This window comes from Schistocerca nitens, chromosome 2 (genome assembly GCF_023898315.1).
Source record: "Schistocerca nitens isolate TAMUIC-IGC-003100 chromosome 2, iqSchNite1.1, whole genome shotgun sequence".
Classification (NCBI taxonomy): Eukaryota; Metazoa; Arthropoda; class Insecta; order Orthoptera; family Acrididae; genus Schistocerca; species Schistocerca nitens.
The window spans coordinates 450,524,192-450,540,573 of record NC_064615.1 but is presented as its reverse complement, the minus strand read 5'-3'; the positions used below and the strand labels follow the sequence as shown (position 1 = coordinate 450,540,573).

Here is a 16,382-nt window from a genome sequence, read left to right as displayed (position 1 = left end):
TAAAACCTTGACTGCTTCAACATTTCGTAAATGTCTACAGCGATTTTCAGCGATTTTCCCAAGTTTAAAACAAAAAATTACGGAGACTTATTAGCATTCTAGGTGAGGAGGCACTGCAAAACCACAGTCATGGAAACACGTCAACACCGACAACTAACCGAATCGAGCAGCCACTTGCCATATTAAACCAAGGAGGATACGTGAAGAGACACCTAGCGATATTATCTAACATTCTGCGTGGTGTCTGTTCTATATCGTGTCTCCCTACCACTTTTCGCGCAACGCCGCTCTGAGCGTGTTTTTTAGGGAATTGACTAGTTTGAACCTAGGACCTGTTGCTGGTAAGGAGACGCCAGACCACACATGACATGTAGAGTTCAGAAGAGTTCAGTGAGACTAGCGATGATATAACCAAATACTTAATGATTTCAGCGTCAGCTCCACTGCACTCCCTGTAAAAGAATCTTAAGACTAACTAAATTTAGTGGAAGGGGTTCAAGGCTTTCCTATTTTTAGTTAGCTGGTAAAATAACGTCGCAAAAGCAGTTAAGTTTACCATTGTAAATTTTATTCTACTCACAAAACATTGTTTATAAATTGCACTATTGATAAAAGGAAATGTTTTAATACAGGATGGTAAAAACCAACTGTGTTCAACAAAAATGTGAACGAATATTCCCTGAATGGGTTTCCAAGTTCTACAATGGATCTAAGGATGACCTATGCCATATCACATCTGTAATCTAGGTTTAAATTAAGTTTCACAAAAGAGAAAACTATCAAAATGGTCTACAGTGACCCTCAATTATCTTTAATTACTTATCTAACTTGTCGTAAATTACAGTGACTGATGTGGTTTCTCAATAACTATATAACAGAAAAATCATCGCGTTTCAGATTTTTACTTCAGGTGGCAAATGTGAACACCATGAGCTTTAATTGACGATCGGCACTAGTATTACGCAAAATGGGGGTGTAACAGATGAGACTTCTGCAGTTCTGAGTGAAGCTTTATGTGCTGTTATGCGGCATCGCGTGCGTTCATTACCTTGTCGGTGTTCGTCAGGGGGCAGCGGGCAGCACAGCTCCGCTCACCTCGCCGTCTCGGAAGAAACTATCTCCTAACTTCTCCTTACTACAATTTACCGAAGTTGGTTTAAAAAACTATCTGGCTGTGTTTTCATCTGACCAATCAGGGTCTCAATGTTAACCTTAAGCTCCGCCTACAAAAATTCCGTCTATCCAATGAGAAACGTTATACTTTTCGTGGTGGGGCAATGTTTTTTAAGTTTGCAACGTAACAGAGACGCGAAAAAGTCTCACACTAAAACTTGCAGCTGGTCTGGTCATTTTAGTGTTATAGTAAGATCTATACTGTTCTTCTGGAGGGCTCTATCTTTTAATATGGGCTGGGGGGTGGTCCTGACGTAACAGACGTGAAAAAGTCTCACGCTAAAACTTGCGGCTGGGGTGGTCCTAGCGGTTAGCTGGCGACGTGGGTGTCCGTCCCTTATCATAGGGCGTTCCAGCTTAACACGGTTCTGCTCTCGGCTTCTGTTCTCGTTTCTCCCCTCGGAACTGCGTCTGTCTCATGGTGGGAAGGTATGACATGCATTTAGGCATTCTTGTGTTAGTCTGTGGTATTCCATTTGCTCACTCGTTACTCGTATTACTTTGGTTAATTTAATGTCACGATTTATTCGGAGATATGTGACATACTGCCGGATTTGCTTATCATGTCAGGGTTTTCATGGAAGGTGTTGGATTTGCCTGACACCTTACAACTACATTGTATTCAAATTTCGAGAACTGTTAGATACCAGACTGTTTCTTCAGTTAATCGTGCGTGTTAGCTGTGACTGCACGGAATGAGCGGCTGTTACGTACCTCGGTGAACCTGTCTTCGTCGAGGTCCTCGCCGTGGAAGTAGAAGCTCCTGAGCCGGTCAGCTGCCTCCTCCAGCCGCGGCCCCTCGCAGCTCTCCCGCACACGCGGCGGCAGCAGCCCGGGATAACCCTTGCCCCCTGGCGCCCAGGAGGACCGCCGCATCATCACTGCAGTGGAACAACACTTCAAACTACAAAAATATGGGGACACCACGAGAAATGTATGCTTTAACATAAATGCACATGATAAGCAAACCTGCAGGTTGAGCAGTTGTATTTGACCACGAACACCACCTGTACGGTGTCATTCGTGGTCACAACAGTGTTCTGTGTAATTGTGAATACCTTATGTCGGAGCTAAGTTAGTTCGAACGTGATCAAATTGTTGGTGCTCGTATGGTGAGTAACCAAGGTAGCCGAAGTGTTTTGTGTTTCATGGGGAAGGGTATCGAAGATTTGACCGCATACAGGGAAAGCTGGAAAACATCAGCCATTAAACCACAGCGTGGACAAAAGTGTATGTAGAGTGTGTCGTTGAGGAGAATTGTGAGGAAAAATGAGAGGACGACAGCTGTAAAGACACTGCTGGTTGCCTTCGCGAACCTGTCAGCACCAAACGAACACGAAAGGAGCCCTATATGTCGGGAATTACAGGGCGAATTGGAATTTCGAAATCGCTCATCAGTGATGCAAATGCCCGTAACAGAAAAACGTTGTGCCGACCCCACAAAACCTGAACTACGGAGCAACGGGAGAAAGTAATTTTATCGGATGGGTCTTGTTTCACACTGTTCGCAACTTCTGGCCAAGTCTCCAGCCCAACAGTGAATCGTGGAGGGGGTTCGATGATGATTTTGGCAGCCATATCATGGTATCCCATGGGGCCATGGCTACTCTGCAAGGTTGCGTTACTAAGAATTACATGGCTATCTTGGCTAATAAGCTCCATTTCATGGTACAGTGTTGTTTCCCCAATGGTGATGCGCTGCAAGACAAGGCTGCTGTTCACACAGATCGTATCGTCCGGCACTGATTTATGAGTACGCTGATGAATTGTCGCATCTTCCCTGGCCTCTACAGTCAAGAGTTCTCAAAATTATTGAGCCTTTATGATCTACTTTGGATAGAAGGATACGTGATCGCTATCCAGCTCCATCATCATCATCTGAATCTACCACTATTTTGCAGGAGGATTTCGTTGAAAACCATGCAGGGCATGCATTTAATCTGTCCGAGACGACTAGAAGCTGTTCTGAATGCCAACGGATTTCCTACACAGTATTAGGAATGATAACGTGTTATGTTTTTGCTGTTTCCATATTTTTGTCCTCTCCCCGTACATCAAGGCAGCGCTCAAAAACCGTTCTCGGCGTGATCTGTGTCACCAGAGTTTAAGCCTTAGCCCCCCCCCCCCCTCCCTCCCACCCACAACCACTCGTCACAAAACCATATTCCTTGTAACATAACATCTCCTGATCACTGTTGTGCGCTGTTTCTGTGACTATTGTCTACGTCAGGGTCGGTTTCTGGTAGAAGCAAGCTTTCAAGCTTTCTACGGCCTGGAGTTTATGGGCCTGTCTTTGCTCTCAAATGTTAGAGAAGGGATCCGAAAAGTGTGGCTCAAGAGCCAGTGATTCTCCCATGATGGCAGGTGCTTAGTAACTCATGCTTGGGAAGAAACGTTTGAAAAACCCTGGCAGTATTTTGCATATGAGTGATTAGCGTGAGCATTACAGACTCAGAAAGCCTTCAATGTTAAATAATTTCGTGTAGCAGTGCGGAGCTTCCGAAATTGGCTAGTCTACCGGCAGTTCTTTCGGGGTACAGCAGTCGCGTCCCCTGTAGGGCGGAGGAGGTGTTTTCGCAGTGTGTTTCAGAAGTCGGAAGAAGGTGCTCCTTCGCGATCAGTCAAATTCTTTCTTACTACGAGGGACTCCAGAAGTGCGTTTCCGTACGCGGGCGTGACTTTCGGGTAGAAATATTTCGGTTTTCTAGCCGAGTGCTGCCATTTACTGTGTGTACATTCGCTCAGTAGGCAAAACTCTCAAATTAGATGGTCGCGTCAGCGAGCTAGCTGGATGGTGGTGTCTGGTGAATGGGCGGGCTTAGCGAGATTTTCACTGAAGCCAATAAATTAAATTTGTTTTCGTGAAAATGTAAATGTTGAGTTTTGTGAGACTCTCCCCCCCCCCTTTTTTTTTTTTTACTTTAGTTCTGTTTGGTTAGTGTTGCGGTTATCGGAGGCAGTTGATAGAAACCTGTTACGGGCGGTACGGGAACTGTAGACGGTGTACGTATCCTCGTGCACTTGTCGAATCTCGGAATCTTTCTGAAAGTAGTTGGTTCAAAATGGCTCTGAGCACTATGGGACTTAACATCTGAGGTCATCAGTCCCTTAGAACTTAGAAGTACTTAAACCTAACTAACCTAAGGACATCACACACATCCATACCCGAGGCAGGATTCGAACCTGCGACCGTTGCGGTGGCGCGGTTCCGGATTGAAGCGCCTAGAACCGCACGGGCAACCCTACCGGCAAAGTAGTTGGATTGCTAGACGGTTTTGATTATTGACGTTCGAGTAGTGAGTTGTTTAACCATGCCACATAGGTCAAAGCGACGCTGACGACCTTAGACTGATTTGGTAATGCAAGCAGAGCAGAGAATCAATCCGGGATTGCGTGTAAACGTTTCCAATTAAGTCGTGCACCTTGCTAAGAGTGTGTCGCTTCTGGCAGCGGCCGCGAGTGTGATTTCGTGAGTCTGCGTGGAAGCTCCGACGACAAACGAATGGAAATTTTAAGACTTTTTCAACAAGAAACAGGCTGAGTGCCGACGTCTCCACTTCTCATTTAGACGTCTATCTTTTCACCGCGCGGGGTAGACGCGCGGTCTCAGCCGCCTTGCACGGTTCGTGCGGCTCCCCCCGTCGGAAGTTCGAGTCCTCCCTCGGGCATGGGTGTGTATGTGTGTTGCCCTTAGCGTAAGTTAGTTTAAGCTAGATTAAGTAGTGCGTAATCCTAGGGACCGATGAACTCAGCAGTTTGGTCCTATAATAACTTACCACCACCACTACAGCTACCGTTTCGTGAGGAAAAAAATCCATACCGTAATATTATGAACAGTGCAAGAAAGCTTAGTAACGTATCGCCACCGTTGTTTAACAATGATAAGATATGCATAATGCTCCATTCTGAACGAAAATAAGGAAATTTAAAAAGAGGTCTGGAATAAAGTGAACAACTGTATTAGTCTCCAACTGGTGGTCAAGGATATACAACGGAAAGCCAAAAGAAATGAAGCATCCTCCGTGGAAAAATCGGAGTGGAAGAAATTAGAAATATTTCACAAGTGGCGCTGCTTTAAAATAGGTGGAGAAGCGAAGCACTAAATGGAAAGAAAGGAAAAAACGAGAAGCGACGACTATGGACAACCCTTAACACATGAAGAAACAGGCTGTAGAGGTATGTCCAGAACCCTCCAGTAGCAGTCAACGTTACACTAGAAAATAGCACAGAGAGAAAATATAAAACGCAAAGGCGTAAAAGGATCAGAAACTGTAAAATACATTGTTGAGGGCGGAGGATGTAGTGCCACTAAACTACTGTGACTTTATGGCGGGTTTGATGTCAAGAAACTGCGTGTAATTTGTTAGAACCTGTTATTACCCTAAAGTAAATAAAGAACTATTCAAAACCTATTAAACAGCACTATATCTTGGCGACATTGTGCTACAACCCTAAACCATGTGAGATACTTACATTGCCAGTGAAAATTGTGCGGCTTGAACAGTCCATGTCGGTAGATGTCTCGGCTATATGATTATTGTATTTTGTCTTCTGTTTTTTTTCAAAAAGTATTCAAGTACGAGGGAAGCAGAATGGCACAGGGAACAGATATGGAGGTATTACAAGTTGACGAGTCACTGGCAGTCTAAACACCAGCGACAGTCGGAAAGAGTTTATCCATTGTTGAATGTTGCCTCTGTCACTCTTACACGGCTCTGGAAAATATGCAAGGGAGAAGAAGTTTTTGAACAGCAGTATGTGCAAGGTTGGCCACGTCCTAAACAGAGTACCAGGATGGTTATTTTGTTTTAACCGCCTGAAGACTTCCAGTCAGCACAGCACTTAGCGTGGCTAAAAACCTCAAAGCAGTCTCTGGGTCACTTATCTCCTCTAATATATAAGAAACTATCAGCCTCGATTGCGGTACTGAAACCAACCTTTACATAGGCTTCAGCCCAAGTAATTGAGCCTTCTTCGGAAGATATACCTGATTCTATAATACACTCCTGGAAATGGAAAAAAGAACACATTGACACCGGTGTGTCAGACCCACCATACTTGCTCCGGACACTGCGAGAGGGCTGTACAAGCAATGATCACACGCACGGCACAGCGGACACACCAGGAACCGCGGTGTTGGCCGTCGAATGGCGCTAGCTGCGCAGCATTTGTGCACCGCCGCCGTCAGTGTCAGCCAGTTTGCCGTGGCATACGGAGCTCCATCGCAGTCTTTAACACTGGTAGCATGCCCCGTATGTGCAGTTGACGGACTTTGAGCGAGGGCGTATAGTGGGCATGCGGGAGGCCGGGTGGACGTACCGCCGAATTGCTCAACACGTGGGGCGTGAGGTCTCCACAGTACATCGATGTTGTCGCCAGTGGTCGGCGGAAGGTGCACGTGCCCGTCGACCTGGGACCGGACCGCAGCGACGCACGGATGCACGCCAAGACCGTAGGATCCTACGCAGTGCCGTAGGGGACCGCACCGCCACTTCCCAGCAAATTAGGGACACTGTTGCTCCTGGGGTATCGGCGAGGACCATTCGCAACCGTCTCCATGAAGCTGGGCTACGGTCCCGCACACCGTTAGGCCGTCTTCCGCTCACGCCCCAACATCGTGCAGCCCGCCTCCAGTGGTGTCGCGACAGGCGTGAATGGAGGGACGAATGGAGACGTGTCGTCTTCAGCGATGAGAGTCGCTTCTGCCTTGGTGCCAATGATGGTCGTATGCGTGTTTGGCGCCGTGCAGGTGAGCGCCACAATCAGGACTGCATACAACCGAGGCACACAGGGCCAACACCCGGCATCATGGTGTGGGGAGCGATCTCCTACACTGGCCGTACACCACTGGTGATCGTCGAGGGGACACTGAATAGTGCACGGTACATCCAAACCGTCATCGAACCCATCGTTCTACCATTCCTAGACCGGCAAGGGAACTTGCTGTTCCAACAGGACAATGCACGTCCGCATGTATCCCGTGCCACCCAACGTGCTCTAGAAGGTGTAAGTCAACTACCCTGGCCAGCAAGATCTCCGGATCTGTCCCCCATTGAGCATGTTTGGGACTGGATAAAGCGTCGTCTCACGCGGTCTGCACGTCCAGCACGAACGCTGGTCCAACTGAGGCGCCAGGTGGAAATGGCATGGCAAGCCGTTCCACAGGACTACATCCAGCATCTCTACGATCGTCTCCATGGGAGAATAGCAGCCTGCATTGCTGCGAAAGGTGGATATACACTGTACTAGTGCCGACATTGTGCATGCTCTGTAGCCTGTGTCTATGTGCCTGTGTTTCTGTCAGTGTGATCATGTGATGTATCTGACCCCAGGAATGTGTCAATAAAGTTTCCCCTTCCTGGGACAATGAATTCACGGTGTTCTTATTTCAATTTCCTGGAGTGTATGTCTGAGAGGGAATGGTCTAGAAATAAAACTAAAACAGCCTGAGTAGGCGTAGTCACATTTTTATTTCTAGACCATGCCCTCGTAGACATATTATAGATTCAGGTATATCTTCTGAAAAAGGCTCAATTACTTGATCTGAAACCTAGGTAAAGGTTGGTTTCATTACCGCAATCGAGGCTGATAGTTTCTTATATATTAGATTATCATGACTGCTGACTGGGCTGCAATGTTGAAAGTACTAAACATATCTCCTCTCGTGCAGTCTATCGTCTGCATAGAGGCTGTTCTGGATGGTCAGCTACTTACCACATGCATTCCCTTCACACAAAGGCGCACAGTTATTCAGACAATGTGGTGCGTGCCTGGCCCTGACTGGCCACGGACAGGTTGCTTCTTATCCTGGAGAGAAATAGCACTGTCTGTTCATCTAGTACTTCCCTGAGATAGATTACAACCACGTTGTGGCTGCTTCATGCTCCCATCGTGTTAGAACATACTGCATAGTGTGTGTTTCGTACAGGTGCAGGGACCCGTAATCGGAGCTACGACAAGGATATCATAGTGAAAGATATATTCACAGGGTAAAATTTTGTAAGACAATTTTATATTACATGTTTCAATTGCATTACTTGATAATTGCGGAATCCCATAAACTGAGCAAAAAAAAAAAAAGTGTGATACACAGGATGTGCAAGGATGTCCACACAAAACAAGCACATACTGGTGAGAAGAAAGTTTATCTGCGTGTCAAGAAGTTGTAAAATTATAATCATCATCATCATCATTTAAGACTGATTATGCCTTTCAGCGTTCAGTCTGGAGCATAGCCCCCTTATAAAATTCCTCCATGATCCCCTATTCAGTACTAACATTGGTGCCTCTTCTGATGTTAAACTATTACTTTCAAAATCATTCTTAACCGAATCCAGTACCTTCTCCTTGGTCTGCCCCGACTCCTCCTACCCTCTACTGCTGAACCCATGAGTCTCTTGTGTAACGTTGCTTCTCCCATGCGTGTAACATGACCCCACCATCTAGGCCCGTTCGCCCTGACTGCTAGATCTATAGAGTTCATTCCCAGTTTTTCTCTGATTTCCTCATTGTGGACACCCTCCTGCCACTGTTCCCATCTACTAGTACCTGCAATCATCCTAGCTACTTTCATATCCGTAACCTCAACCTTGTTGATAAGGTAACCTGAATCCACCCAGCTTTCGCTCCCATACAACAAAGTTGGTCGAAAGATTGAACGGTGCACAGATAACTTAGACTTGGTACTGACTTCCTTCTTGCACAAGAGAGTAGATCGTAGCTGAGCGCTCACTGCATTAGCTTTGCTACACCTCGCTTCCAGTTCTTTCACTATGTTGCCATCCTGTGAGAATATGCATCCTAAGTACTTGAAACCGTCCACCTGTTCTAGCTTTGTTCCTCCTATTTGGCACTCAATCCGTTTATATTCTTTCCCACTGACATTACTTTCGTTTTGGAGATGCTAATCTTCATACCATGGTCATTACATTTCTGATCTAGCTCTGAAATATTACTTTGCAAACTTTCAATCGAATCTGCCATCACAACTAAGCCATCCGCATATGCAAGACTGCTTATTTTGTGTTCACATATCTGAATCTCACCCAGCCAGTCTATTGTTTTCAACATATGATCCGTAAATAATATGAACAACAGTGGAGACAGGTTGCAGCCTTGTCTTACCCCTTAAACTACTCTGAACCATGAACTCTATTTACCGTCAACTCTAACTGCTGCCTGACTATCCATGTAAATACCTTTAATTGCTTGCAAAAGCTTGCCTCCTATTCCATAATCTCGTAGAACAGACAATAACTTCCACCTAGGAACCCGGTCATATGCCTTTTCTAGATCTATAAAGCATAGATAAAATTCCCTGTTCCACTCATAATACTTCTCCATTATTTGCCGTAAGCTAAAGATCTGGTCCTGACAACCTCTATGAGGCCTAAACCCACACTGATTTTCATCCAATTGGTCCTCAACTAATACTCGCACTTTCCTTTCAATAATACCTGAGAAGATTTTACCCACAACGCTGATTAAAGAGGTACCTCTGTAGTTGTTACAATCTTTTCTGTTTCCATGTTTAAAGATTGGTGTGATTACTGCTTTTGTCCAGTCTGATGGAACCTGTCCCGACTCCCAGGCCATTTCAATTATGCTGTGTAGCCATTTAAGACCTGACATTCTACTGTATTTGATGAGTTCCGGCTTAATTTCATCCACCCCAGCTGCTCTATTGCACTGCAATCTATTGACCATTTTCTCCACTTCCTCAAATGTGATCCTATTTCCATCATCATTCCTGTCCCATTCTACCTCGAAATCTGGAACATCACGGATTGTATTTTCACCTACATTGAGCAACTCTTCAAAATATTCCCTCCATCTGCCCAAGGCATCCACAGGATTCACCAGTAGTTTTCCTGACCTGTCCAAAATACTTGTCATATCCTTCTTACCTCCCTTTCGAAGACTACTAACTACACTCCAGAATGGTTTTCCAGCAGCTTGACCCATAGTCTCCAACCTGTTTCCAAAGTCTTCCCAGGATTTCTTCTTGGATGCTGCAATTATCTGTTTGGCTTTGTTTCTTTCTTCAACATAACTTTCTCTGTCTACCTGAGTTCTAGTATGTAGCCATTTTTGATACGTCTTCTTTTTCCTTTTACAGGCTGTCTTGATTGTGTCATTCCACCAAGCTGTTTGCTTCATCCTACTTTTACACACTACTGTTCCAAGACATTCTTGAGCCACTTCTAGTACTGTGTCCCTGTACCTTGTCCATTCCTTTTCCAATGACTGTAATTGACTACATTCAACTAACTGGTACCTTTCTGAGATCGCTGTTATGTACTTGTGCCTGATTTCCTTATCCTGAAGTTTCTCCACTCTTATCCTCCTACATATGGACCTGACCTCCTGCACTTTCGGCCTCACAATTCCAATTTCACTGCAGATTAAATAATGATCAGTGTTATCAAAGAATCCCCTGAATTCACGTGTGTCCCTCACAGCCTTCCTGAATTCATGATCTGTTATTATATAGTCAATGACAGATCTGGTTCCCCTGCCTTCCCAAGTATACCGGTGATTGTTCTTATGTTTAAAAAAAGGAGTTTGTGATTACTAAGCCCATACTGGCACAGAAACCCAAGAGTTGTTTCCCGTTCCTGTTGGCCTCCATATCCTCTTCAAATTTACCCATAACCTTTTCATACCCTTCTGTTCGATTTCCAATCCTGGCGTTAAAATCACCCATGAGCAGAACACTGTCCTTGTCCTTTACTCTAACAACTACATCACTGAGTGCCTCATAAAAACTATCCATCTTATCTTGATCTGTCCCTTCACAATGTGAATATACTGACACAATCCTAATTTTCTTGCTAGACACTGTCAAATCTATCCACATCAGTCGTTCGTTTACATACCTTATTGCAACTACGCTGGGTTCCATTTCTTTCCTGATGTAAAGCCCTACACCCCATTGTGCTATTCCTGCTTTGACTCCTGACAGGTAGACCTTGTATTCTCCCACTTCCTCTCCTTTCTCACTACTTACCCGAATGTCACTAACAGCTAAAACGTCCAGCCCCATCTTACTTGCAGCCTCTGCCAGCTCTACCTTCTTCCCAGAGTAGCCCCCATTGATATTAATAGCTCCCCATCTCATTACCATTTGTTTGCCAAGTCGTATCTTAGGAGTCCCTGGTTTGTAGTTAGAGGTGGGACTCCGTCACCTCCAAAGGTCCGAGGCATTTTGCTCTGATTGTTGCCAGCATCATATTTAAAGTATCAGGGAAGCAGGTTGCTAGCCTTACTTGCCCCGAGTCCCATTGGGTTTTACCCCTAACGGCTGAGGGACTAACCGGTGGATTTGGTAGTCTTTGCCGTATGAGCACAAAGGTGACCACGACTCAGAATATGTCCGAGATGCCCAGCCTTATTCCAAAGTAACTGGTATCCCGACTGTCGGGACCACTTACTTGGCCACTCATACGTTTCCCGTGGTTCATGAACTAGGACATGACTACAAGAACCCACACCATGCACCATTATAATCTTACACTAAATTTCGGCGGGCACATCATTTCTCATGAATATAGATGCTAATGAGATAAGAAATATGCTGCTTCAGTGGCGTATAATGCTGTGAAAGTTGTACGATACTTCAACGAGACAGATACTCGTCATCTTCGGGTGCTTACTGAAGTGTTGCTTTTTATTCTTTAAAAAAAGACCCATCACTTCTTCAGCGATTTCTGCTTCTCGGTGACAGGGTAAGGTTTAATTTTCACCTATTTATTTATTGCACTTGGGGAGGACACGTAAAGGCGACAGATCCGTAAGTATCTCCTCCGTAATGCCTTGGGGACTCTGTACCGATGGCGGCGTTCTGCTTTGCTGCTGCCTATTTCTCGAATGTGTTGCACGACATGTCTGAGTTGATCTAATTTCTCACGAAATTTTGTGGACCTATAATAAGCTCCATATTTAGTGTTATTGCAATGGCTCGCCAGTATGTGCTCTGGATTCCTAGACAAGCGCAGGCACCAACGGGTCATCGTAGACGAATCACAGGAGAAATCGACATCCAAAGCTCCGTGACGGAGAAACTGGCCACAGTCTCCTGATTTCTATTCCCCGTCTATGCTGACTCGCTGGATTCGTTCGTCTGCGGCCGATGATGCATTAGTACAGCCAATGCAGGTTCCCATGTCTAAGCTGAAATCCTGTGTGTCTGTTAATCAGATCGTTACTTATGAGTATTTCGAACGCTTCTTTAATGATGTAGTACAAGTATTTCGAGGTGGACGAAAGGATCGTTGTCTCTCCGCATTCCATGACATGTCCCGTGACTAGATAGTGCTAGCAACAGCAGACTTTTCTGGCTGACCCAATCTGGTGTGACGTCTATGTTCAACTTATCTACACTGAAGAGCCAAAGAAACTGGTACACCTGCCCAATATAGTACAGGGCCCCCGCGAAGAAGCAGAAGTGCCGCAACACGGCGTAGCATAGACATGACTAATGTCTGAAGTAGTGCTGGAGGGCTGTCCATAAATCCGTGAGAATATGAGGGGGTGGAGATCTCTTCTGAACAGCACGTTGCAAGGCATCTCAAATATGCTCAATAATGTTCATGTCTGGGGAGTCTGGTGGCTAGCGGGAGTGTTTTAACTGAGAAGAGTGTTTCGGAGCCACTCTGTAGCAATTCTGGACGTATGGGGCGTCACATTGTCGTGTTGAAATTGCCCATTCCGTTGAAATGCACAATTGACATGAATGGATGCAAGTGATAGACAAAATGCTTACGCTCGTGTCACCTGTCGGTGTCGTATCTAGAGGTATCAAGGGTTCCATATCACTACAACTGCACACGCCCCACACCATTACAGACTTGAATATACAATTTGAAATGAGACTCGTCCGACCAGGCAACATGTTTCCAGTCATCAACAGTCCAACGTCGGTGCTGACGGGGCCAGGCGAGGCGTAAAGCTTTGTGTCGTGCAGTCATGGAGGGTACATGAGAGGGCCTTCGGCTCCGAAAGCCCATATCGATGATGCTTCGTTGCATGGTTCGCACGCTGACACTTGTTGATGGCCCAGCATTGAAATCTGCAGCAATTTGCGGAGGGTTCACTTCAGTCACGTTGAACGATTCTCTTTAATCATTTTTGGTCTCCTCCTTGCAGGATGTTTTTCCTGCCGCAGCAATGTCGGAGATTTGATGTTTTAGCGGATTCCTGATTTTCACGGTGCACTCGTGAAATGGTCGTACGGGAAAATCCTCTCTTGGAGATATTGTGTCCCATCGCTCGTGCGCCGACTATATCACCACGTTCAAACTCACTTAAATCTTAATAACCTGCCATTGTATCAACAGTAAGCGATCTAACAACTGTGCCAGACACTTATTGTCTTATATAGGCGTTGATGACCGCAGCACCATGTTTGAATACGCATGCCTATACCAGTTTCCTTGGCGCTTCAGTGTATCTTTAACAGTGCGACACGTCTGGCCAGTATATGATTTCCGACACTGGCACTGGATGTTAAATATCCCTGGTCTCCTTAAACCTGTCGTTAACAGGACCCAGCATCGTTTACACTCGCGCTAGAGGGTGGAAGACGCATTTTATTCGATGTGTCTTGAACAGCCTACCGATCTTAAAGGACAAGCCACCAAAATAGAAGAGGAAAACCATCCTCGTGCAGTTTTCCGCTTCTCCTGACTGCTTTTGGGTTTTAATGCATGCAGGTTGAAATGTATTTCGAATCTGCTTATCAGAGCACCCGTTGGCTAAGTTCTGTTGATAATCTCGCTGGATCTGAGATAACTGTAGCCCAATGAACGAGGGTCGGTAATACACCACCACCTTGGGGTGGGTGATAACAGCTGGTAGTTCGTAGATAGAGGTCAGTGTGAATTGGTTTACGGAACACGCTGTGGCCCAAGAAACCGTCATCTTTTCTGCAGACCAAGACAACTAAAAACGGGTGGTCTCCACATTTCTTCACTTTCATTGTGAAGCAAGTGTTCGGATGGAGACAGTCAAGGTGTTCCAGAAATGCAGGAAGCTTTCCTGCCACATGTGTACATACCTCAAAGCTGTCATCAAAATACCTCCAGAAACATTTGGGTTTCAAAACAGCTGACTGAAGTGATTTTTCCACAAAGTCTACCATAAAAAGTTAGCAACTATGGCAGGCATAGGGCTATCCATAGCAGCACTGTCAGTTTGCTTGAAATATTGTTTGTTAAATAGAAAGTAAATCGATGGAAGTACATGTTGAAAAGATGTACGATGTCCTTTTCCAGCTCAGCTCCTATGAGTGAACGCAACAGAGGTACTCGTGTGAACGAAGAGCCTACATTGAAACTCACTAATACGTCAGATGGTTCGAGACGCGGATTCTTCAATCACTGTATAAAATCTTCAGAGTTTTGAGTATGGTGTTCACATTTTCTTACCAAAAGGTTCAGAAGAGAAGCCTGATGTTTTGCTAGGAACGTTTTGTGGCTCCTATATTGTTCACAATTGGGCAAAGTAGGACTCCTTACGTATCTTAGGCAGCCTACGAAGTCCTGGTGGAACTGGATCTTGTATTCTTAAAAAGTGTACAAGAGAATCATTTTCAAGAACCTGGTCTGGATTTGCACCCGTGTTTTTCCCGCTTAGCGCATGCGAAAGTTTCTCCAACAGGGGGCTCCGGGTGTCGATGTCCTCTATGATTCGTCTGTGATGAAGTTATAGCCCCACGCCTAGTCGCCTACACTTTTCTAGCGAGCCCCGCGTATGTGGACGAGCTAGTGCAGCAACACGTCAGTAAGTACCTGAAGATGACGAGCACCTCTTTCGTTGAAATATTGTGCAACTGCCACAACATTATCCAGCGTGGCACCCGTGGACCACTCAGGGAGTTATTACGCCGAGAAAGTCTCTAACAGCACAAGAAATATGCTATCCGTACCGCATCCGCAAAATGTCTTAGCCGCATATTAAAATTTGGTTAAGTGCTTTAACGTCTTAGTAACAAAGGAGCTCTGACCGTAGATTCGGGCTTGATATAAGCTTTCCTCTGCTGAAGTCGGAGCTCCAGATTTATATTCCTTAGACAAAGAATGTAGATGCGGATCATGACCACATTTAATGCAACGTAATCTGTCATATTATGAAACCGATTGTGTGAAATTTTCTACAGAATATTTTCTCAATATTGAAAAGTCAACTGAAGTCATCTTGCAAGTTGACGTCACATCTAGCACACTATTAAATCTTAGTCATATAGCCTATCAAACATACATCAATTCGCCAAACTATTAAATCATTTATGAGAAACGTTAATAGATCGACTGACTTTGTAAGAAATAATATTTGTGATATGTGTGACATACAAACAGGAATCAGACCATGAAACGAAAATTCCGATGGATGGAGTGCCCTGCAACAGCCTTCATGTCGCATTGTGGCAGTTGTCTGTAGTTACGTATGCGATCTATGTTAATGCAAATGAAACAGCAGTTACGTAAGCCACATGGTGGTATGGCAGAAGCAGGGTGTGCGTGTAACTGTGCAGAAAACTGTAAGATGGCCAAGTCGTCATCTTCAGCACTCGCAGTCCCAAGAGAACGCACTATCCTCTTCAGGATGCTACGCATCCAAGCCAGTATAGCGGCATTATATCACAAACGAGTAATAACAATGTGTTAAACATAGACGTAATACATGTTATTCACACCGTCCTTTAACTTTTTAGGTAACTGTAATTACGGACATCCTGAGAAGCAGCCATGGATATCTGCAATGGAGTTGGTCATTATTACTGCGGATATCCGCATCCATGCAGACCCCTATTTTTAGGCGTTATTTGTAACACAGAGAAGCATAAAGACATTTCTCGAAAGGCCTTTAAATTTTGTTTTTAAATTGAAAGTGGTAGACTAGGGTTTAACATTCAGTCGACATAGAGGTCATTAGAGAAGGGTTGAAAACTGAAAAAATATGAGGAGTAATGAACTGTATGTAATAATACGTGAAAGACCAGCGCAGACTCACAGAAGCGAGCGAAGGGCAGCGCCTCGTTGGAGTTGATGCCGGCGATGAAGGGGACTTCGGCGAAGAGGCCGAGGCGCATGAGCTCCCGCGGGTCGCCGTGCAGGAACGCGTCCTCACGGTCGCCCGCTGCCAGGAAGTCCTCCACCACCGGCAGGAACTGGAACGGGCTGTACCCCAGCTGGTCCTGTGCTAAGGCA

The 16,382-nt window shown here is 45.3% G+C and overlaps 1 protein-coding gene across 1 annotated transcript in view; it reads right to left on the bottom strand.

Annotated features, from left to right (window-relative positions):
* The window catches only part of LOC126235083 (juvenile hormone esterase-like), a 173,798-nt gene that overhangs the window by 45,450 nt on the left and 111,966 nt on the right, over window positions 1–16,382 (bottom strand). Inside the window, exons 7-8 of the mRNA XM_049943816.1 lie at window positions 16,186–16,369; window positions 1,888–2,054 (exon numbers count right to left, since the gene is read on the bottom strand). Coding sequence (XP_049799773.1) covers window positions 1,888–2,054; window positions 16,186–16,369 — 351 coding nt within the window. The remainder of the gene's footprint in view (window positions 1–1,887; window positions 2,055–16,185; window positions 16,370–16,382) is intronic.